This window comes from Dendrobates tinctorius, unplaced genomic scaffold (assembly GCF_039654945.1).
Source record: "Dendrobates tinctorius isolate UK_male_01 unplaced genomic scaffold, ASM3965494v1 ptg000202l, whole genome shotgun sequence".
Lineage (NCBI taxonomy): Eukaryota > Metazoa > Chordata > Amphibia > Anura > Dendrobatidae > Dendrobates > Dendrobates tinctorius.
The window spans coordinates 2625846-2650790 of NW_027361869.1; the positions used below are offsets into that span (position 1 = coordinate 2625846).

Sequence of the window (24945 nt, forward strand, 5' to 3'; positions counted from 1 at the left end):
AATGTATTTGAAAAAAAAAAAAAGTTTCAAAATCTTTCAATGTAAAAAAAAAATAAAAAAAATAAATTGAAAAAGGAACAGAAAACATATATATTAAAGTAAGGGATGACGTATATTTTCCCTTTCCTGTATGCTTTATCTGTCCTTGGATTATATAGTTGTGGGAATTTTGAGCTCTCCATAGCGCCCTCTTTTGACCTTCTTCTGAACTGCTAAAACTGTTTCAAACCTCATCTGTCATCTTTCAAGTTCAAATATTTTTGGGGAAGTTTTTACAGTTTTTCTCATATGCAAAAAAAAATAAAAATAATAATAATCGGACCATATGTGGAGACATCGGTCATGTGAATCTACCCCTTTTATACTGCCGATTTGCTTGCAAATATTCAAAGTGTAAACTTAGCTTTAATTGGGTACTTACTCTGCTTTCCAAAACTCCTGAATGGCAAAATCTGCCCAGTTGTACTTTGTTGTTCCCAGCTTTCCTACAAATGGGAAAGGATAACTCAGCAACCTAGATTCACTGGTGAATATATTTATTACTTAAAGGGGAAATATCTTAAATCCAAAATGATGAATTACCGCGAGGGGCCGATCTGGGGCTCCAGTCTTTTTAGAAGGGAAGAGCTGAACATTTGACAGTAATGCTTTCCTTATGACTTGGAGGGGAGGACCGTGCAGTTCTGTCCTTCTCCTCCTCTTGTAAGAGGAAGAATCATATACAGAGTCGGAGGGAAGGTATTGACGGGGTGTTTGGATGGGGAAATCTGCCTTCCAGGAAATGCATCCTGCTTTGAGGTTCTTTGCAGAATATCTATCTACACCCAACACTTGACCAAAACGCTCCAATGAGAAAGAAATGGGGGTGGGAAACCGCGACAAAAAAAAAAAAAAAAAAACACAACCATTTCCTCTGCTCCGAGAGAGACAGTTAGGAAACAAATTAACAAAATTCCATGCCAAATATATGTATATCCGTAAAACAAAAACTTCCTATTGGCTGCTGCCTCCCCGTCCCCGCTCTGTGTGTGGTTTGCATCGCTCGCACACACGCTACTGAGCTCTCACTGAGCAAGCATCCTCCAACAGCTGCCAGGAGAATCTGCTTTCTGCTCCGAAAATTCACTGTTCCCCCTTTAAAATCTATGGAAGGTTTCCTATTCCCCTTTAAAATGGAATCTAATGGGCCCTCTACTTTTTAATTGACTGCTGCTTGACGCCCACTTTGGTTGTGAGTGGACAGAGAGGGGCCACATCTGGAACACATCTGTCTTCTTGGAGCGTGGGAAGAGCAGAGTCTGATTTCCACCATTCGTGGGGGCCCTTTGCTTGGTGGGGTCCAGACGGGAATGCTGTTGCATCTCCGACTTCAGGAGGTGGGGGTTGCCTTGCAGGAGTGTGGATAGATTGGAGACAGAAACTTCTTGGGATTTTTTTTTTCTTTCTTTTGCTTCCCGTCTACCTTTCATGGGACAACCAAGCCGGCCTGCCTGGCTTGGCCATTTCTGGGAGGCTTTCACCTCTCAAAATGAGCGGAGATGTCCTCTAGCAGCTATTGACCCTGTGCGGTTCAGCAGGGATCGTCCTGTTTAAGTGGAGGTCTGGTGGCAACAAGGCTATGGGTATGCAAAAACTAGTGGCTGCGGCTGTGGCGGTAGCACTGGTGTCGCTCATCCTCAACAATGTGGCTGCATTTACTCCAAACTGGGTCTACCAAACCATGGAGGAAGGGCGCAAGCGCAGTGTTGGCCTCTGGAAGATGTGTTTGGCTGGTAGAGGATTAAGCACCAGATCAGGACCAGGAGATGAAAGGGTGTGCCAGTCTATTGGATGGGGGTCGGAGCCATCTGGCTTACAGGAGTCCCGGAACACGGTCAAGTGTAAGTACAAGTGCAAATATCTTACACCATCTGACTACAGGTCAATGGCTAACACTAGTCATTGTGCATGTGATGGAGACGGAGATGTAGAAATCAGGAAAAGAATGTCTTGTCCTGTAGTGGCCAGTGTGTGATTTTGGAAATTGTTCAGATTGATTACAAAGATTTATGGTCAGTTTTTCACTCATCACACTTAATTCTGATTTCTATAATCCCATAAATGGAAAACTCCAGGACGGTTCTAGGATTGTAGTGTAGTAACTTTATGTCCAGAGGAACAGAACGATAATGGCACTGAATGTATGCGATCAGCTGGCATGGTCACCCTCGCGTTGAGCTGCCAACTTCCCTTCTAGTTGACAATACAAACGATTTTTGCAGACTTGTCATATTCGCAGAGGACTATGTCTCAGGTGAAGGTAGTCCATGTTCTACCAACATATGGCTTCACGGTGTACAATGAAAAGGATCGTGTATATCTGACCAGTATAACCCCAACAGGTCCATCTTAAGGAGCCATAGGCACCGCATTCTCCACTTGGCATGGCTCCCATGGCAAACTATAAATCCTATGAGTACAGCTGTAACCCTAGTTTATGGAGAGGTACACCGTATTTCTCTCCTTGCCATTTGGGACACTGAGTCTTCCCTAAGAGTATTGTTTCTAGGCAAGACTACCTTATGAAGTCCCAACTGGTCCATAGTAAGTCTACGGCACGAGCATGGGCTCCAAGACTTCTCCGTGCCGGTGGAGAAAAAGAGCTGAAATCATGCTACCCCCCATTGTGTTAATCATACTAGGGGTATATAAATGGGTGGCAATCTACAGTCAGATTCACTCCAAAGTGACACCAAATATTCTGATGTAAAACTCCCGTTAGTACGAGACAATCTGATCCAAAAAATGCACTAAATTCCTTGACGCATGTGTAATCGGATGCTAGAAGTGATGTTGTTTTCTGCCAGACACGTTTCGACGCGGAGCTCCATGTTCCTGAACGTATTGGCAAACACAGCAGGGGTCCGACGCCTCTGCAGAGAGCCAGAGAGCGGTTACATAGAGCATCTCTCACTGTGGAGGACCTGTCCTGCATCACAGGGACACCCGCTGACCTGAATGGGCGCAGTGTAATGCTTAGTTTCCACAGTGGAGGCGCTGTGGAGAAATTAAACAATTACTGCCAGGTTTCCATTGCAGCTCAGCCCCGCTGAAGCCAATGCAGCTGCTTTGCAATACCATGCACAATCAACGGTCTCAGGGGGCGCTGTTTCTAAAAGAAAGCAGCCATGATTTTCTAATCCTGAATAGTACCTTTAAATATAACTATATAACTTTTTATCATATTATTATAGTGTTTTAATAAAGGGTCCGGAAGGAAATCGATACAGAAAAAAACCTAAGTACATAAAAGAGTGAAGGTGTTGTATACATGTTGTTCCCTATCCAGCTGTGTGATAAGGTTTAGGATATTAACCCCTTCCACAAGTAAAAAGGAGATTGCGTGGTGATGTCATGCGGCGCTCACCGGCACGGAAATGGTTACTCAGAAATTGCACAGCATGCATTAGGTCACTGGTAATAAAACATTCATCATTCACTTTCCTTCCCCCTCTACTGCTCCCCTAAAGGTCAAATACCACATGTAGAAGGCTGTGCGTTAGCCATGTGCAGCCCTGTAAAGAGCATGCTACAGGAGAGCGTGTGCGGCCAGCGCTCCACGCCAGAGCCACCATTATAACCAGTGGGATCATCACCATGGCATTATTAAATCTGTAGAATCTAGTGGTGACCCCAATAACAGCACATGAATCACTAATCTGTCAATGCTAAAGAGAGGGAGCCCCAGAGCAAAATACTAGCCTGGTCTTAGAAAAGCCCTGGTGTCAGGCAAGTGCCCCTGTGAAACTACAACTCCCAGTATACCCTGACCGGCTACAGCTGGAGCGCCAAAGTTTTCTGACCCCTGGAGTAGACCGACAATATTAAATCGGGGAGGTGATTGTAACTCAGGATTAGTAATGAATGTACACAGTGACTGCAACAGCAGAATAGTGAGTGCAGCTCTGGGGTATAATACAGGATGTAACTCAGGATCAGTAATGTAATGTATGTACACAGTGACTGCACCAGCAGAATAGTGAGTGCGGCTCTGGGGTATAATACAGGATGTAACTCAGGATCTGTAATGCAATGTATGTACACAGTGACTGCACCAGCAGAATAGTGAGTGCAGCTCTGGGGTATAATACAGGATGTAACTCAGGATCAGTGATGTAATGTATGTATACAGTGACTGCACCAGCAGAATAGTGAGTGCGGCTCTGGAGTATAATACAGGATGTAACTCAGGATCTGTAATGCAATGTATGTACACAGTGACTGCACCAGCAGAATAGTGAGTGCAGCTCTGGGGTATAATACAGGATGTAACTCAGGATCAGTGATGTAATGTATGTATACAGTGACTGCACCAGCAGAATAGTGAGTGCAGCTCTGGAGGATAATACAGGATGTAACTCAGGATCAGTAATGTAATGTATGTACACAGTGACTGCACCAGCAGAATAGTGAGTGCAGCTCTGGAGGATAATACAGGATCAGTAATGTAATGTATGTTCACAGTGACTGCACCAGCAGAATAGTAAGTGCAGCCCTGGAGTATAATACAGGATGTAACTCAGGATCAGTAATGTAATGTATGTACACAGTGACTGCACCAGCAGAATAGTGAGTGCAGCTCTGGGGTATAATACAGGATGTAACTCAGGATCAGTATTGTAATGTATGTACACAGTGACTGCACCAGCAGAATAGTGAGTGCAGCTCTGGAGGATAATACAGGATGTAACTCAGGATCAGTAATGTAATATAGGTACACAGTGACTGCACCAGCAGAATAGTGAGTGCAGCTGTGGGGTATAATACAGGATGTAACTCAGGATCAGTAATGTAATGTATGTACACAGTGACTGCACCAGCAGAATAGTAAGTGCAGCTCTGGAGTAAAATACAGGATGTAACTCAGGATCAGTAATGTAATGTATGTACACAGTGACTGTACCAGCACAATAGTGAGTGCAGCCCTGGAGTATAATACAGGATGTAACTCAGGATCAGTACAGGATCAGTAATGTAATGTATGTACACAGTGACTGCACCAGCAGAATAGTGAGTGCAGCTCTGGGGTATAATACAGGATGTAACTCAGGATCAGTACAGGATCAGTAATGTAATGTGTGCACACAGTGACTACACCAGCAGAATAGTAAGTGCAGCTCTGGAGTAAAATACAGGATGTAACTCAGGATCAGTAATGTAATGTATGTACACAGTGACTGCACCAGCACAATAGTGATTGCAGCCCTGGAGTATAATACAGGATGTAACTCAGGATCAGTACAGGATCAGTAATGTAATGTCTGTACACAGTGACTGCACAAGCAGAATAGTGAGTGCTGCTCTGGAGTATAATACAGGATGTAACTCAGGATCAGTAATGTAATGTCTATACACAGTGACTGCACCAGCAGAATAGTGAGTGCAGCTCTGGAGGATAATACAGGATGTAACTCAGGATCAGTACAGGATCAGTAATGTAATGTATGTACACAGTGACTGCACCAGCAGAATAGTGAGTGCAGCTGTGGGGTATAATACAGAATGTAACTCAGGATCAGTAATGTAATGTAAGTACACAGTGACTGCACCAGCAGAATAGTGAGTGCAGCTCTGGGGTATAATACAGGATGTAACTCAGGATCAGTACAGGATCAGTAATGTAATGTGTGCACACAGTGACTACACCAGCAGAATAGTAAGTGCAGCTCTGGAGTAAAATACAGGATGTAACTCAGGATCAGTAATGTAATGTATGTACACAGTGACTGCACCAGCAGAATAGTGAGTGCAGCTCTGCAGTATTATACAGAATGTAACTCAGGATCAGTACAGGATAAGTAATGTAATGTGTGTACACAGTGACTACACCAGAAGAAAAGTGAGTGCAGCTCTGGAGTATAATACAGGATGTAACTCAGGAACAGTAATGTAATGTATGTACACAGTGACTGCACCAGCAGAATAGTGAGTGCTGCTCTGGAGTATAATACAGAATGTAACTCAGGATCAGTACGGGATCAGTAATGTATGTACACAGTGACTGCACCAGCAGAATAGTGAGTGCAGCTCTTGAGGATAATACAGGATGTAACTCAGGATCAGTACAGGATCAGTAATGTAATGTATGTACACAATGACTGCACCAGCAGAATAGTGAGTGCAGCTCTGGGGTATAATACAGGATGTAACTCAGGATCAGTATAGGATAAGTATTGCAATAGAATAGTGAGTGCAGCTCTGGGGCATAATACAGGATGTAACTCAAGGTCAGTACAGGATCAGTAATGTAATGTGTGTACAAAGTGACTGCACCAGCAGAATAGTGAGTACAGCTCTGGGGCATAATACAGGATGTAACTCAAGGTCAGTACAGGATCAGTAATGTAATGTGTGTACAAAGTGACTGCACCAGCAGAATAGTGAGTACAGCTCTGGGGCATAATACAGGATTTAACTCAAGGTCAGTACAGGATCAGTAATGTAATGTGTGTACAAAGTGACTGCACCAGCAGAATAGTGAGTACAGCTCTGGAGTATAATACAGGATGTAACTCAGGATCAGTAATGTAATGTCTATACACAGTGACTGCACCAGCAGAATAGTGAGTGCAGCTCTGGAGGATAATACAGAATGTAACTCAGGATCAGTACAGGATCAGTAATGTAATGTATGTACACAGTGACTGCACCAGCAGAATAGTGAGTGCAGCTGTGGGGTATAATACAGAATGTAACTCAGGATCAGTAATGTAATGTATGTACACAGTGACTGCACCAGCAGAATAGTGAGTGCAGCTCTGGGGCATAATACAGGATGTAACTCAAGGTCAGTACAGGATAAGTAATGTAATGTATGTACACAGTGACTGCACCAGCAGAATAGTGAGTGCAGCTCTGCAGTATTATACAGAATGTAACTCAGGATCAGTACAGGATAAGTAATGTAATGTGTGTACACAGTGACTACACCAGAAGAAAAGTGAGTGCAGCTCTGGAGTATAATACAGGATGTAACTCAGGAACAGTAATGTAATGTATGTACACAGTGACTGCACCAGCAGAATAGTGAGTGCTGCTCTGGAGTATAATACAGAATGTAACTCAGGATCAGTACGGGATCAGTAATGTATGTACACAGTGACTGCACCAGCAGAATAGTGAGTGCAGCTCTTGAGGATAATACAGGATGTAACTCAGGATCAGTACAGGATCAGTAATGTAATGTATGTACACAATGACTGCACCAGCAGAATAGTGAGTGCAGCTCTGGGGTATAATACAGGATGTAACTCAGGATCAGTATAGGATAAGTATTGCAATAGAATAGTGAGTGCAGCTCTGGGGCATAATACAGGATGTAACTCAAGGTCAGTACAGGATCAGTAATGTAATGTGTGTACAAAGTGACTGCACCAGCAGAATAGTGAGTACAGCTCTGGGGCATAATACAGGATGTAACTCAAGGTCAGTACAGGATCAGTAATGTAATGTGTGTACAAAGTGACTGCACCAGCAGAATAGTGAGTACAGCTCTGGGGCATAATACAGGATGTAACTCAAGGTCAGTACAGGATCAGTAATGTAATGTGTGTACAAAGTGACTGCACCAGCAGAATAGTGAGTACAGCTCTGGGGCATAATACAGGATGTAACTCAAGGTCAGTACAGGATCAGTAATGTAATGTGTGTACAAAGTGACTGCACCAGCAGAATAGTGAGTACAGCTCTGGAGTATAATACAGGATGTAACTCAGGATCAGTATTTAAAGAAGTTCTTTTATCAGGTCAAAAGTTGTCAGTTTTTGTTCTTGTCTTGTTCCTGCTATTTCCCTTAGTATTCTGGATTTTGTTTTGTTTAATGCTAAATCTCCCATAGGGTTCACATATGGATCTTTTTACTTAGTCCAAATTTTTATGGTTTATATCAAGGGGTAAGCAAAGAAATGCAAAGTACAGAGTGACTCCCCCAGCATAATAGGGAGTGCAGCTCTGGGCTGTAATACAACAGTAACACAGGATAAGTAACGCTGTACAGGATATCCAGAACCACATGTGCAGGATACAGAACAGCTTGTGCACACAAAGTATGCTGTCTAAAGTATGGTGTTCCTTGTCTAGATACAGAATACTTTCATAGATGTTACCATAGCAGAATACCATAACATCAATACACAGCAGCAGCGTGAAGACATGAGTACCCTTATAAAGGGGCTATCAACAATCCCTGGCACCCCCTGCAGTGTTCACCATACCATGCTTCTATATGTGTGATGTGCGCTTCTATGATAACTGGTAGAGATGAATCAGGAAGGAACTTTTTTTTTTTTTAGGAAAAATTTGCTTTTAAATAACTCCCAACATTTCCGAAAAAAATGTATATAAAATGTTAAGTTAGTTTGCAAACATTTTACAATTAATCCCTCGCCGTTTCTGTACTAGTATATGCATGCGACTGCTGCAGCCAATCCCTATTGGCTGTACATATCAGCATCATCGCTGAGTGCAGTGATTGGCTGCAGCGGTCACGTGATTGTATGGCATGTAAACAAAGTGAAGCAGGCACCACTGGAGCATCAGTGCTGGTGAATGGAAAGTGCAATCCATTTCTCGTCTCCCGTTGTCAAGCGAGGTCCAGGTCCCAAATGTGAGAGCAGCATCTTTCAGTCATTCATAACATGTCCAATTGAGAAGTCATAAAATCCAAGATGGGGACATCCCTTTAAATAAAATAATTCGGTATGCCTGCTTGCCACCACTAGGGGGAGCATACTGCATACAAGTTTATTCAGTTCAATGGGGCTTGATTGACTGATTATGCAGTGAACTCCCCCTAGTGGTGCCCACAAGCATTCAGGTTTTAAATAGTAAGTCCGTTACATCTTACCACTGATACTATTTTAGTTGTTCTGTCCCTGAAATGTCTCTTTGTAGAAAGATATTTTTTTTTTTAGGCTAAATTAAGAAAAGTGCGATGTGTAAACATAACATGGGTGTAGTGAGATGATGTTTCCTGTCCTTCCTCCCTTTACAGTGCAGTTTGACATGATGAGGGCATGCAACCTGATCGCTACCGTCGCCCTGACTGCTGGCCAGCTCATTTTCCTTATGGGTCTAGTGGAGCTGCCTATTATTACACAGGATTCTCAGTGGTGGGAAGAAGCCATCGCCGCCGTTTTTCAGCTTGCAAGTAAGTATGGCAGGTGAAAAAAAATTAGTTATATGATGACAAAAACTGTGCATACAGTAAATCCCATCACTCACAGATTAATATTTTATCATCTGCAAAAAGTAGAGGGCTATAGCAAGAAAAGTCAATGAGCAAACGCTGCAGGGGATGAAAAGAGTGGAGACTCGGAGTCATTCCTGCAATGCTTCCTGGGAAAAAATATGCAAATGAGGTCTCATTCAGAAGAAAACTGTATCTCGAGGTACATGGACCTGAAAAGTATTCATACCCAGTGAACTTTTCCGCATTTCTTCACTTTACATACACAAACTTAAATGTATTTTATTGGGATTTTATGTGATCTATCAACACTAAATAGCAAGTGTATGTGAAGTGTAAAGGAAATGATACAAGGTTTTCTAAATATTTTAAAAATGTGAATCTGAAAATTGTGTTGTGCATTTGTATTTAGCCCCCTGTAGACCGATACCCCTAAATAAAATCCTGAGTGATCAATTGCCTCCAGAACTCGCATAATTAGTAAATTGAGTCCTCCTGGGTGTAATTTATTCTCAGTATAACTACAGCTGTTCTCTGATATGCCTCAGAGGATTATTAAGAAGATTAGGGATCAAACAGAATCATGAAAACCAAGGAGCACACCAGACCGGTCAGGGATAAAGTTGGGGAGAAGTGTAAAGCAGGGTCAGGTTATAAAAAAATAGCCCAAGCTCTGAACATCTCATGTTCAATCCATCATCCAAAAATGGAAGGCGAATGGCACAGCTGCAAACCCACAAAGACATGGCCGTCCACCTAAATTGACATCTCAAGCAAGGAGAGAACTAATTAGAGAAGCAGTCAAGAGGCTTATGGTCACTGTGGAGGAGCTGCAGAGATCCACGGCTCAGGAGGGAGAATGACAAGAGGACAACTATTAGTCATACACTCCACAAATCTGGCCTTTATGGAAGAGTGACAAGAAGAAAGCCATTTTTGAAAGCAGGCCATAAGAAGTCTCGTTTGCAGTTTGCAAAAAGCCATGTTGGTGACACAGCAATCATGTGGAAGAAGGGCTCTGGTCAGATGAGACCAAAGTAGAACTTTTTACCTGAATGCAAAACGCTATGTGTGGTAGAAAACTAATGCTCCATATAACCCTGAATACACCCTCCCCACTGTCAAACATGGTGGTGGCAGCATCATGCTTTGGGAAGGCTTTTCTTCAACAGGGACAGGGAAGCTGGTCAGAGTTGATGCTAAGATGTCTAGAGCTAAATACAGGTCAATCATGGAGGTAAGTGTGTTAGAGACTGAGGCATAGTTTCCATCAGAACAACCCAAAACATCCTACCAGAGCGACACTGAATTGTTTATATAAAATCATATACAGGTGTGTGAATGGCGCAGTCACAGTCCAGACCTAAATCTCACTGAGAATCTGTGGTAAGATCTCACTGATTGATAGCAAGTGTGCAAAGAAGAAGGGGCAAAATGTCACCTCCAGATGTGCAAAGCTAGTAGAGACAGACCCCCAAAAACTGCAGCAGTAATTTCAGCGAAAGGTGTTCCTACAAAGTATTGACTCAGGGGCTGAATACAAATGTACGTCCCAATTTTTAGATCTATATTTTTAAAATCTTTAGAAAACCTTGTATCATTTCCTTTACACTTCACAAATATTTGTGACTGTGTTGATAGATCACATAAAATCCCAATAAAATATATTTAAGCTTGTGGGTGTAACGGGAAAAAATGTGGAAAAGTTCACAGAGTATGAATACTTTTTCAAGGCATTGTAGTGGTCCTTTAGTTAAAGTGATATTCTAAAATCAATATATTGCTAAGAGATGCCATTTCTTAATTATCTCTTGAGATCAGACCTAAGGATGAAGGGGCTTCAGTGTTGCATCCCCTTCACAGTTTCTCCTTTGCATAGAGGGCTTCTCTGCCACCAGATGCAGCACAAATTAAGTGAACGAGACCGGCTGCAGTTCCTTCACGGGCAAGTAGCCAAAAGGGCAAGCGTAGGCAATAACTGAAAAGCATGCAGCACTGAATCAGCGCTGCAGAGGTTTGATTCTCAGGTCAGGAGGGGTCTCACGGTCGGATCATCAGCGATCATTAAAGAGTAACTCGCTTTACCTTTTATTTCACAGATGTCATTCGAGTGCGGTCTGATTTTTTTCACGGACCCATATAGTCTTGCAATGCCTATTTTGATTAGGTGCTCAGATAAACTTGACCATGTCTCCACAATTTTCTGCAGACCACTCAGTCTTTGATAAATGATGGACGTGTAAATGGCCCACAAACTATCACCGGTACCAGTGCTGTCTGTGAAAAACATGGATAGCACTCTACAAGAACATTGTACGTGTGTACACAAGCCCTTAGGCCGGGTTTAGACGGCCATATTTGAATGTGTATACGGACCGCCAGGCCCAGATTAACAGCGGATCTACTAACCCTAAAATTACAGCCTTGCTTGGGACAGAGACCTGCGGCCGGTCCGGTCATTGCAGTTTCTATAGAGACTGTGAAGTATGGCCGTCTGAACCTGCTCTTTACAGTCCCCTTTTTGGACGCAATTCCCATCCCGACCACGGCTCACCCAAACCAACAACTTTTTTGTTGGAGGAGTCCAGAGACCCCGCAGTTGGACAGAGAATGGTGGCTTGAACATGGACAGTAAAATATAGCCATGTGAATGCATCCTAGGGGCGAGATCACACAGCCGCGGCAGGGTACACTTAGCCGAAACTTTCCACAGCACAGTCGGCCATATGATTGTCGAACAACATTTTTCACCTATAGGTGAGAAGTATATGATAGGGACCCCCAGAATTGGTCAGGCATGTGCACTGTAGGCCCATAGACTTCATAGACGTGTGATTGCATTACGCCATTATAATGGGGGACCTGGAACTCCAGTTTTACTGATCATCAGGGTGAATCCCCCAATTTCGTAATCCTGGGGACAGGCGAAAAAAGCCGGATTACTTACCGGTAATGCTCTTTTAATGAGTCCACGACAGCACCCACTGGAGGTATCGGATCCGCCCATTTGGAACAGGAAACCCTACAGGAAAGATAAAAGGGGCGGTCCGCCTTTCCTCCTCAGTTTTACGTTTCAGAGTACCAGAAGGACCGCCAAGGATTAGGCAATGTTCTCTTATTTTAACATCTTTCTTATCCATTATTTGGTTAATATACTTTAACTATTGATATCCTTAGGGGGGGAAGTGAGCGGGTGCTGTCGTGGACTCATTAAAAGAGCATTACCGGTAAGTAATCCGGCTTTTTACTCTTCGCCACGACAGCACCCACTGGAGAGATTCCAGAGACCATCACCTGGGTGGGACCACCGTGCCAAGGATAGTCCTGCCAAAGCTTAAGTCAGAGGTTGATGAAAGATCAAGTCTGTAGTGGTTATAGAAGGTAGAAGGGGATGACCAAACTGCCGCCTTACATATAGTTTCAATCGGAACATCTCCCTTTTCCGCCCAAGAGGTTGCCATTGCCCTGGTGGAATGCGCCCTGATGTTCCCTGGAGGATCTTCGTTTTTTGCGGAGTAGGCTAAACGAATGGCCTCTCTGATCCACCGGGAAATGGTGCTCTTCGTGACTCCATACCCCTTCTTACAGCCCTGAAATGAAACAAATAGGGCCCTACTCTGCCTCCAACTGTTGGACCTCTCAATACATTTTAGGACAGTTCTTTTGACGTCCAGAGTATGGAACTTCTGCTCTTCCGGAGTAGAGGGATTTTTATAGAAGGTTGGGAGGAGTATCTCCTGAGATCTATGGTATTTTGTTGCCACTTTTGGCAGGTAGGCAGGGTCTGGTTTTAATACCAATCTGTCTTGGTATTCTTGGAAAAAAGGTGGATCTATTGACAAGGCCTGGATATCACCCACTCTTCTAGCTGAGGTCAGTGATACTAAGAGGGCCATTTTAAGTGCTAAGTATTTGAAGGGTATTGTGTCGATCGGCTCAAAGGGGTCTACCGTTAGGGCGTCTAAGACCAGATTTAGATCCCATGTAGGGACGGAGGGTATGTGGATTGGAGCTATTCGTTCACATGCTGTAATGAAACGAGTTATCCACTTGTTGCCTGCTATATTATGGCCATATAGTGCTCCTAATGCCGATATTTGTACTCTCAGTGTATTTACTGCTAAGCCTAAGTCTTTCCCCTTCTGCAGAAATTCCAAGATTGGTATTATCGGAACTTCTGCTGTATGAGGTACTGTATGGAATTGAAGAAATTTTTTCCATATTCTAGTGTAAATTTGGGTTGTGGACTGTTTTCTACTTTGTAGTAGTGTAGTAATTAAGGACTCCGAGAATCCTCTTGTCCTCAATAACTGCCTCTCAAATTCCACGCCGTCAAGTGAAAGCTGAGCACTTGAGGGTGGAAAAAGGGGCCTTGGGAGAGTAGATTGGCAGTCGGAAGGATCCAAGGATCTGTTATTGACATAATCTGCAGCCACGAAAACCACGGTCTTTTTGGCCAGAACGGTGCTATTAAGATTATTCTTGCTTTGTCGTCTCTGATCTTCCGAATTACTTGAGGTAGGAGGATCAATGGAGGGAACGCATACGCCAGGTTGAAATTCCATGGAGCTAGAAAGGCGTCCAGTATGTCTGGGTGATCTGACGGAGATAGGGAGGCAAATGTTTTTATCTGCCTGTTCTCCTTTGTGGCGAAAAGGTCCACCTCGGGTTGTCCCCATGAGGCTACTATGTCCCTGAAGACCTTCCGATTGAGGCACCACTCTCCTTGTCGTAGAGTGTGTCGGCTTAGGAAGTCTGCCTTTTGATTGCTCTCGCCTCTGATATGAAGGGCCGAGAGGGACAAAAAATAGTTTTCTGCTAAGTTTAAAATTCTTGCCGCTGAAGACATCAGAGTCTCTGATCGAGTTCCTCCTTGTCTGTTTATATATGCCACTGTGGTGGTGTTGTCCGATAGGATCCTTACATGCTTCTGTTGGAGCTGCGGAAGAAAGTTGTATAGAGCATAGAACACTGCAGTCAGTTCTTTTAAATTAGATGAGTAATCGCATTCCTCTTTACTCCACCTTCCCTGACGAAACCCATTCTCCATGTGGGCTCCCCAGCCCTGGGGACTGGCATCGGTGGTTACGATACAGGATGGAACTATAACCCATGGAACTCCTGAACATAAATGGTCATCGTCTAACCACCACTCTAGGGAAGTCAAGACTTCTTGTGACAGGGTTATTTTGCTCTGCAAATGACCACTATGTCGCTTATCCTCTTGGAGGATCTGGTGTTGTAGCGTACGGACATGGTACTGGGCCCACCGGACTGCCGGGGTGCAAGAATTTAGTGATCCTAATAGTGACATTGCTCCTCTCAAGGATACACGTGGTTTATCTATAGCTGCTTGTATTTTTTGTTTTGTGAGGGTGATTTTTACCTGAGGTAGTAGACATCTCTGGGTCAAGGAATCTAGTTGAAATCCTAGAAATGTCTGGAGAGATTGCGGATCGAGTCTGGACTTTTGGATATTGATGATCCAGCCAAGGCTCTGAAAAGAGGAGATTGCGTCAGTTACGCGTTCAGTACATTGTTTGACTGAATTCCCAATTATTAGGAAGTCGTCTAGATATGGCACAATTAGTGTGTCCTTTTGGCGAAGGTAGGCCATCACTTCTGCCATCACCTTGGTAAATATTCTTGGTGCCGTGGAAAGCCCGAAGGGCATTGCCGCGTATTGGAAATGACGAATCCTTCCCTCGACTTCCACTGCGACTCTTAGGTATTTCTGGAATCTGTTGTGTATAGGGAGATGATAATAAGCATCTTTTAAATCAATCCCTGCCATTACGCAATTTGGGAAAAGAAGCTTTATAGTGGATCTAATTGATTCCATTTTGAAATTATAATTTTTTATAAATGAATTTAGCTTCTTTAAATTAATAATGGTTCTAAACGTACCGTCTGGTTTAGACACCAAAAACAGGGGAGAGTAAAAGCCTCTACCCTGTTGTTCCTCAGGGACGTCAACTAAAACTTTTTTAGCTAGTAGGACTCGAATCTCGTCTTCGAGAGCCTTTTGCTGAAGTGAGGAATTAAGGCGAGTTATAACAAAGAACTCATAGGGGATCCGAAGGAATTCAATCTTTATTCCTTCCTTGATTATGTTCAAAATCCATGGGTTTAACGTAATTTGTTCCCACTTGGTAAAAAAAAATTTTAATCTACCCCCAACTGGTGGGTCTAAACTTTTAATTTTTATCTCTCCTATATGTTGGCCCTCTGAAGATGGTACCCTTCTGCTTTTCGTCTTTCGTGGCCCATCTATTCGTTCTGTCCGATTGTCTTCTTCTCCCGAATGGCCGTCTCTTAAAGGTTTTCCTATAAAACGGAATGGGAGAATCACTGAAGGCCTTTTTCCTTTCTTTTGCCTTGGCGAGAATTTCGTCTAAGGCTTTTCCAAAGAGGAACTCACCCTCGCATGGGGTTGCACTAATTTTGGATTTTGATTGTGCATCCCCTTTCCAGCTCTTTATCCACAGCGCGCGTCTGGCGTTATTCACCAGGGCTGCCGACCTCGCTGCCAGTCTTAGGGTGTCCGCTGAAGCGTCTGCCATGAAGGCAGCTGCACCTCTTATCAACAGGATGGCTGCACGCAGTTTCTCCCTTGACACTCTTTGCTCAATCTGCTGGTCTAATTGATCTAGCCATTCCAGCATTGATCTAGCAGTACATGTGCTGGCTATTGCGGGTTTGAATACCCCGGTGGTGGATTCCCAGGACCTTTTGAGCGAAGATTTAGCCTTTCGGTCTAATGGGTCTGCTAACAATCCTGCGTCCTCGACCGGGATCAAGGTCTGTTTGGAAGTGGAGGCTATGACGGCATCCACCTTTGGTACTTTAGTCCATTTTAATAGATCTTCATCAGTGAACGGGTATTTCCGTTTTGAAGCTGATGGGAGAAAACCCCTCTGGTCGTGTTTCTCCCACTCTCTTTTGATGAGGTCCTTAATTGCCGGTATCACCGGAAATGATCTCCTCTTTTTCTCTGCCAATCCCGCAAACATAATGTCCTGCGCGGTTTGGGCTCCCCTTTCCTCTTCACATCCCATAGTATTTCTAACCGCTTTTACAAGGTTATCTACGCTGTCCAGTGGAAAACATGCGCGTCCTTCCATCTCCGAGGATGACGATGAGGACATGGATGCGGAGCCTGAGTTTAACTCCTGTTCTTCCTCTGACTCTGAACTAACAATGACCTGTTTCTTATGACTGGACTCTGCGGGAGTGCTGGCGCGGTTGATGGCTTGTATTTCCTCCCTAATTATGGCTCGGATATCTTTGGAAGATATCGTCGACCCCTGCCTGGTCTCTTTCATGCATTGTTTGCAGAGTTTTTTGGGGTAGGAGTCAGGGAGAGGATCTGAACATAATGCGCATTCTTTATGTTTAGTTTTTTCTTTTTTCTTTGACTGAAGTGAGAGGTCAAAGGTAAAGAGAGGGGGGGGGGGAGGGAGGAGGTTAGCTTAATAGGTAGAGTATATACTTTGCACACTCACCCAGTGAAGCTTAATACCGGGTCGGATGGCTGAGACGGTCTGGATCGGGTTTCTGCTGCCTCGCTCCTGCGAGCAGTCTCTGTCCTGGCGCTGCGGTCCCTGGTGGAGTTGCCCCCAGCTGAATCCCCTGCTGGGGTTTGCGACTCTGCGGGGGACGACATGGTTCCAACGATGCAGCGCTGTTTTATCTTTATTCTTGTCGTGCCCCCGGAAGTCGCCCTGTCACAGGGCGCATGCGCCGCGTCATCGCCATCCTACCCCGGAAGTTCAACCATTACTTCCGGGGTATAGGAGCGTCGGGTGCCGGCCGGCTCCCGCGCCACCGCTACTCACACGCGCGGCTCGCGCGCTCATGGCCTCACCTCCACGCTATATCCCCACCGATTGGGGGGGATCCCCCGGATGCCGGCCCGACCCGCTCCCTGGTAAGACCGGGCGGCCCTCCCCGGACCCGGTCATTACCACTATGCCACCAGACGAGGGGGGAGCCGTCAAACGGAATCTCCCCCGACGCTGCTTCCGGACCGCAGCCCCTGCCGTTCCCGAGGAGACCGCACAGGCGGATGCATGGCCCGGGTAAGATCCTGCAGGATCCTGCTCCATGTGGAACAGGAAACCAAAACTGAGGAGGAAAGGCGGACCGCCCCTTTTATCTTTCCTGTAGGGTTTCCTGTTCCAAATGGGCGGATCCGATACCTCCAGTGGGTGATGTCGTGGCGAAGAGTAAAATATTGCTTGTGAGACAAGTGCACCCTTTTAATTTCCCATCATTGCTCTTGAGGAGGAATAGACATGATGGTTATTTTTTGGGCCTCATTTAGCCTCTGCCTCATTTGTTTGCTCCTCTTACTGTGCGGTGTGCTCTCACATTTCTGAGAATTGTGGCATTAAAGGGGGTTTTCTACAGAAAAAACAAAACAAAAGAAGAACAAGATGTTCCACCAAAATGCCATGACATAAAGCGATGAACACCTGCAGGACTAGCAGCTTATGCCAATGAAGCCTTCTGTGATGTCACCATGGCTGGCCGCGGGACTACCCCTTTAAGCTGCTTCCTAAACCGTATTCCTCTTCCATCGCCCCCCTTTTAATTTGTCATGTCCCAAAGCTTTCAAGGCCCAGTTTGCATAACAGGTAGTAACAGGCATTTCCTCCTCCTGTGAGGGGACATCCTGGCGTCCGTCAGTCTCTGTCCCTTCGCCCAATGTTCGGAGCAGACGGCAGCACAAAAAAAAGGAAGCCGGGGGCAGGCTAAATATAGTGGCAGCGGGGAGTGTGCATGCCGTTGTGTGCCATGGGAGACTAAATAACAACACGCTCAGCTTCCTTCCCATACAAAACAGGCAGAGGGACTGAAAGCTGCCGAGCCGCAATACTACCGATGCTGGCGATATCTCCTGCTGGAACTGCACTTACTGCCAGTGACCGCGGAGGAAAGAAAGAGTCCATATTAGTCACAAACAAATGTATAGACATTGAAGGGACGCGCGCCGATCTGCCGAATCCCCCTACTAGGGGAACACTTCCACCGCCTCCCCCATTCATTCTCCACCAGAGGTGGGATAGATGACACCGAAACTCTGTTCTGGTTCCAAAAGTCGGACCCACCTCTATTATACCACTAGGGCACATGGCTAAGGTTGGAATACCCGTTTAATAAGGAGCTGCATGTAGAAAAATAAAAATAAATTTAAACTGTCCTCCCATTTTTGGAAGGGTCTTCTAATATTAAGTGAGCAGGGGTAGTAATTCAATTCCTCTAGAGGGAAATGAAGCATTGCATCCAGTGGCATAACTTGAAGCTTGTGGGCCCCAAATGCAAAATCTCCAAAAAGGGGTCCCTACTGTCACAGGTCTTCATACGGTGTAAAGGGTCCTTTTGGATCCCCCTTAGCTCCATAACTGGGGTGCAATTGCAACCCCTGCTCTGAATATAGTTACACCCCTGATTACACCATGCCCATTATCATGTAATGCACTAATCCTCGGTAAGAGACAGTCCTTATAGTACGGGATGACAAATCTGATCTGGGACCCCCTTTATTAACTTGCTTGATCTCAGACCTCAAAAAATATTTTTCGAGTGGGGCATTACCTTTAAAATATCTCACTACTAAAATGTTATTGTGTTCTCTTACAGGTTTTGTTCTAGTCATAGGCTTGGTGACCTTCTACCGCATTGGCCCCCACACGACGCTCTCCTGGTCCTGCTACCTGGATATCGGTGCTTGCCTACTGGCAACTTTGGCAGCTGCTATTCTGATTTGGAATATCCTGCACCGGCGGGAGGACTGCATGGCCCCCCGGGTCATTGTCATCAGCCGCACACTAACGGACCGCTTTCGCAGGGGTCTGGACAACGATTATGTAGAATCTCCCTGCTGATGATGGTAAAGAGAGATGAACGGCAAGAACAAGAGGTGTAAACTCTTAAGCATTCAATGAATACCTATCACACCATCTATTTACATGCAGACAGGTCTGTAGCGTTCCTACAGATAGACCCCTCACCTTGTGTATGGAGACAATATGGAGAACCCACTGACATGCCTAGGCTGTACAGGTCTTTACCTTAACTACATATGGACCACTCACTATGTGTAAGGAGACAATATGGAGAACCCACCGCCATACCTGACTGTACAGGTCTGCTACCTTTCCTACAGATGGACCTCTCACCATGTGTAAGGAGACAATATGGAGAACCCACCGGCATACCTGGCTGTACAGGTCTGTTACCTTTCCTACAGATGGACCTCTCACCACGTGTAAGGAGACAATATGGAGAACCCACCGGCATACCTGGCTGTACAGGTCTGTTACCTTTCCTACAGATGGACCTCTCACCATGTGTAAGGAGACAATATGGAGAACCCACTGGCATGCCTATGCTGTGCATTATGCAACAAGGTGGTGATGACCATGGATTTATCTTGTGTCAGACCTTTCACAAAATCTCAATCCTTCCAACAAAAAAGAAAAAAAAAATTCCAAAGAAAATAAATGCATGACAGGAGCTTGTTGTCCATTTATGAAACTAGTGGACGACTGAACCGAAGATCGTTCTTTATAATATACATTGGAGGACTTGGTAATGAGCAGAGAAGATATTACAATTGTATACCCTATTAATGTATGAACATACCCAACAGCAGAATATATAGATTAATGTTTTGTTATTTATCACCATTTTGTGTTATAAATACAAAAGAAAAAAAATATGTCTGACTTTATTTTTCTTTTTGCATGCCTTTCTGCAATCCATGCAGGCACAAGAGATATCGCTAGCAGATCAATATAATCAATTCTTTATATTAAAATCACCGCACGAGACGTGGATACTGATGATCTATCTTTAAAGCGGTATTCCGATCTCCAAGATCCTATCCCAATAAGGAGTAGGTGTAATAATATTATTATTAGCAAATACCTCCAATTACAAATATACGGTAGTATAGTTCTTCTGATTCACTATGGCGCTTATGTGCAGGGCATTGCAGTAGCTTAGGTATCCATGGTTACAACCACTCATACAATGACAGTTAGTTGTTAGTGGTCGTAATCATAGATACCTATACTGTTATGCCCTGCACATGGGGTAAGCACCATAGAAACATAGCATAGTTCTCCTGATTCTTCTTTCATAGAAAGCGTTCAATAGCTGTACTTTTTGATACCACTTTGGGAAACACAGAAATTTCGATTGCTTTCAGTTTCATCTTTTGGGGTAAGTGCGGCGACATGAAAAATGTCAATGTTGGCATTTATCTTACGTGTTAAAAAAATATATATTTGTTAAATTTTGAAAATGTCTACAGACGAGAGAACATGGAATAAGGTGTCTGTGTTTGCATTTTGCTGGATGAAGAAAAGGGGCTGATTTAACATTTTTATGGCTTTTTTTTAGTATTAATAGTTTTAAAAACTTTTTTTTTTTACTTTTCATTCTGTTTTTTACTTGAACCTGAGATCATCTGATTGCTTGTACTAGATACAGTGCAGCGTCTCCTATGAAGCCTGTTCTATGACACGCGTGACAGAGGCCATCAGCACTCCGTTAATGCATTATGGGAAACCCCATCGGGCATCTGCTACTAAAATGCATCCAAGCATGCTCGGGTGCTACCAGAGTATCTTCAGGGTGTTTGAAAAATATGTTGAGTCCCCGAGGCTGCACAGATTGCCTAACAAACAGGCAATCCCTGCATGTGTTGTGGCTGTCGAACAGCCGCGAGACAAGCAGCCATGGGAACTTGGACATATTTTTCAACAACACCAAAGACACTCGGTTAGCACCCGAGCACGCTCCTATAACGCCGTATACGAGCACGCTCCCACAACGCCTTATCCAAGCACGCTCCTACAACGCCTTATCCGAGCACGCTCCCACAACGACTTAGCTGAGCACGCTCTTACAACGCCTTATCAGAGCACACTCTTACAACGCCTTATCAGAGCACGCTCCCACAACGACTTAGCTGAGGACGCTCCCACAACGTCTTATCAGAGCACGCTCCTACAACGCCTTATCCGAGCACGCTCCCACAACGACTTAGCCGAGCACGCTCTTACAACGCCTTATCAGAGCACGCTCCCACAACGTCTTATCAGAGCACGCTCATACAACGCCTTATCAGAGCACGCTCCCACAACGTCATATCAGAGCACGCTCCTACAACGCCTTATGTTATGATTGAGTCACCGTAGGAGGCAAAAATAGAAATGCTAGCTAAGTCCAGAAAACCAGAGAAGTTGGCAGCTATCGGATTGCAGACCCCTGAACCTATCAACACAACTAGCAGTAGCCGTGGGGGCTCCTACGATGCCCTAGGCCCCTCGATCACAGCCGGAGGACTACATAGCCTAAAGACAGAAAGGGAAATCTAAACTGCCCCAGAGCAGACCCCAAAGCAAAAGGCAGCCCCCCACATATAATGACGGTGAAGCAAGAAGAAAGAACAAAACACAGACAGAAAGATAGACTGAGCAAAGATGGGGCCCACGCTAGCTTATATAGGAAAGGACAGGAAGGCTGCTGTCTGCAATCCGTGAAAAACCCTATGAAAATAAGAGCCAACAAACTGACAGTAAAAAAGGCCCTGAAGACGCTAGGCTTCAAAAAAGCTATGTCAGTACTCAGGAATATTCTGAAGACAGAGCAACAGGCAAAAGGAGATTCAGCTCACCCCAGCAGGGAATGGCAGAATCCAGAAAAGCAAGGAAAACAAAACACTAATGCAAAAAGGCAAAGCAGAAATCTTAGCTTTAGATGAGCAGGAATCAGACTGGTTTCCTAGAAGTCCACAGAGAAATCACCCGCAGGCCAGAAGGGCGTCGGCAGCCTTATATCCAGTCATTAACTCCACTCAGCCAGTCATCATCATCAGCCCCAGGTGTTTGACAATCAGGCTCACTACCTTTCTTCACCAGAAGAGGGAGTTCCTCGGGCCTCAGTAGTGAAGGGGAAAATGAACTCACAACAGCCTTATCAGAGCACGCTCCCACAACGTCTTATCAGAGCACGCTCCTACAACGCCTTATCCGAGCACACTCCCACAACGACTTAGCCGAGCACGCTCTTACAACGCCTTATCAGAGCACGCTCCCACAACGTCTTATCAGAGCACGCTCCTAAGCCTTATCAGAGCACGCTCCCACAACGCCTTATCCGAGCACGCTCCTACAACGCCTTATCCGAGCACGCTCCCACAACGCCTTATCAGAGCACGCTCCCACAACGCCTTATCCGAGCACGCTCCCACAACGCCTTATCCGAGCACGCTCCCACAACGCCTTATCCGAGCACGCTCCTACAACGCCTTATCAGAGCACGCTCCTATAACGCCTTATCAGAGCACGCTCCAACAACGCCTTATCAAAGCACGCTCCCATAACACCTTATCCGAGCATGCTCCCACAACGCCTTATCAGAGCACGCTCCCATAACACCTTATCCGAGCACACTCCTACAAGGCCTTAGCCGAGCACGCTCCCATAACGCCTTATCCGGGCACGCTCCCACAACACTTTATCCGAGCATGCTCCCACAACGCCTTATCAGGGCACACTCCCACAACGCCTTATCAGGGCACGCTCCCACAACGCCTTATCAGAGCACGCTCCCAAAACACCTTATCCGAGCACGCTCCTACAAGGCCTTAGCCGAGCACGCTCCCGTAACGCCTTATCCGGGAACGCTCCCACAACACTTTATCCGAGCACGCTCCCACAACGCCTAATCAGAGCATGCTCCTATAACGCCTTATCCGAGCACGCTCCTATAACGCCTTATCCGAGCATGCTCCTATAATGCCTTATCCGAGCATGCACGCTCATCGCTATTATGTAGTTAAACAGCAGCGATCGGAGCCAGGATAGGAACCTTGGATGCGAGTGCACCAGGAGCTTTCCAACAAATCGGCAACAGCTGGGTATCAAGCATGAAGAAAAGACACGAAATTGAAGTACATGGATCCATGTTACGTTCGCACCCCATCTGTCACTTACTTCTCACCGGATCCTCCACACAAGGCAATGCGACTTCCCTCTCGCCTCATCACTTACTGAGCACTTCCTAAGTGGTGTGAAAATGTCTCTAATAAAGAAACATCTTGCACTTGCATTTCGAGCGCTTCCTCCTGAAGTCGCAGCTTTAGTTCATTTCCTTAGTGGAGCATCAATCTCCTGAACAATCACCGTCGTTGGAGAAGAGGGTTCAAGGCCACTTCCCTTTAAATGGTGAAATCCTCCTCATCTTAGAGACATTCTTGTCACTATAACCTGTGCACTTTTTCTGGGTGTAAATTCTAACTTCTTAATGACCAGAAAGGATATTTTAGAAGGGTTGTCTCATAGCAGACATTGATGGCATATCAGTATTATATACCATCAATGTATGACCTGTGGATTTCTGACCTGTGTGACTCCACAATTCCTAGGAAATCACTGTGCTACTTGTTTTCCAGTATGGTTTTCAGAATGAACTCACTGATGGATTACCAGTTGCCTCATTCTGTAGCCAGCAATAGATAAAGCAAGAGCAACACTGAGGCTATAGAAGGGAAACTGTAAAGAATTATTAACACAACCCAAAGGCAACTATGAATTTTAGCCCAAAACACACATATTTAATAAAAAAAAAAACCACTTCGTTTTGTTGTATGAAGAAAGGGAGGCGATTTGGATTTTTATGTTTTTTTTTAATTATTATTTTAAATGTTTTTTTCCATACCCTTTGTTATTTTAAATCGTTTTTTTTTTTTTTTTCATTACTTTTCAATCCATCATTTAGTCACTCTTGTACGACCTCCTATGAAGCCCTATGAATTATAAAGTGATGGCATATTACTAGGGTATGCCATCACTACATGACTGGTACAGGTACGACTTCTGAAACCCCCATCAATCCTGAGAATAAAGAGTTTTTAAAGCGGATTTAACAATTGCATCCCCTTCCAAAATTTCTTTGGCCTCACGGCTGTGCAAGAAGATGCGGCCAGCCCCCTTCACTATAAAGGGACCGGATGTAAAGAAGTTGGCCGTAGCGTTGCTGAGAAGTACAAATACAGCAGAGCAGACACAGATCTACTAAAGTGCTGCCTGCAACTTATTCCCAGGAGCAGTGGAGGTCCAAGAAATCAGAAAAATTCCAGGTGACAAGAGTGGGATTGGAAAAATGATCTGTGTAATAAAAGTGATGATGTAAGAAAACACCATTCTCCACTGACTAGCTGCCCACCTGGACCTATGAGGAGAGTATATGGTAGAAGCAAGTATAAATGCACAGCTCGTCCTACCTCTTTATGAGCTTGATGGACTTGAACGCTTCATCCATGTCTCCTACAGTGAGGTAGAAGCTGAAGTTCAGCAAGGCGTCCCGAGTTGCCTTCTCACAGTCTTCTAGGCCAATGAAGTCTCGCAGCGGCTTCTTGGCCACCATATGGGGGATCGGTGATGTGGCATCATCTGTGCCTTCAGATTTCCCTTCTTCCTCACCGGGCTGTGAACGTTCAAAGCAGTAAAGTAACACCTCTATATACAGTGGATAACACATGATCCATCATTCACAATTGGTGATGTCACAGCTCACCTCCTCCCCCCTCCTGCGCAATGACTAATAAAACCTCTATATATAGTAGCTAACAGAGGATCCACCATTCACAATAGGTGATGTCACAGCTCACCTCCCGCACAATGACTGATAACACCTCTATG

The 24945-nt window shown here is 44.8% G+C and overlaps 2 protein-coding genes across 4 annotated transcripts in view; one reads left to right on the forward strand and one right to left on the reverse strand.

The window, feature by feature from the left end:
- IFT140 (intraflagellar transport 140) overlaps window positions 1-24945 on the reverse strand; it is a 127610-nt gene that overhangs the window by 17768 nt on the left and 84897 nt on the right. For all 3 annotated transcript variants that reach the window (XR_012221972.1, XM_073553605.1, XM_073553606.1), the window contains exon 18: window positions 24528-24730. Coding sequence is in view for 2 of the 3 variants with exons in the window: in XM_073553605.1 (XP_073409706.1) it covers window positions 24528-24730 (203 nt within the window). In the remaining variant the exon portion in view is untranslated. The remainder of the gene's footprint in view (window positions 1-24527; window positions 24731-24945) is intronic.
- TMEM204 (transmembrane protein 204) lies at window positions 775-19952 on the forward strand. Its single transcript, XM_073553607.1, has 3 exons — window positions 775-1880; window positions 9032-9187; window positions 18872-19952. Exons 1-3 carry the CDS (start codon window positions 1619-1621, stop codon window positions 19114-19116), a joined length of 663 nt encoding a protein of 220 aa, XP_073409708.1. The 5' UTR covers window positions 775-1618; the 3' UTR covers window positions 19117-19952.

Excerpts from the sequence above, each read along its gene's own strand:
- TMEM204 (XM_073553607.1), top strand. The coding sequence starts at position 1,619 with ATGGGTATGCAAAAACTAGTGGCTGCGGCTGTGGCGGTAGCACTGGTG. Across the intron at positions 1,881-9,031 it reads GTCCCGGAACACGGTCAAGT|TGCAGTTTGACATGATGAGG; the intron begins GTAAGTACAAGT and ends CTCCCTTTACAG. Across the intron at positions 9,188-18,871 it reads CGCCGTTTTTCAGCTTGCAA|GTTTTGTTCTAGTCATAGGC; the intron begins GTAAGTATGGCA and ends GTTCTCTTACAG.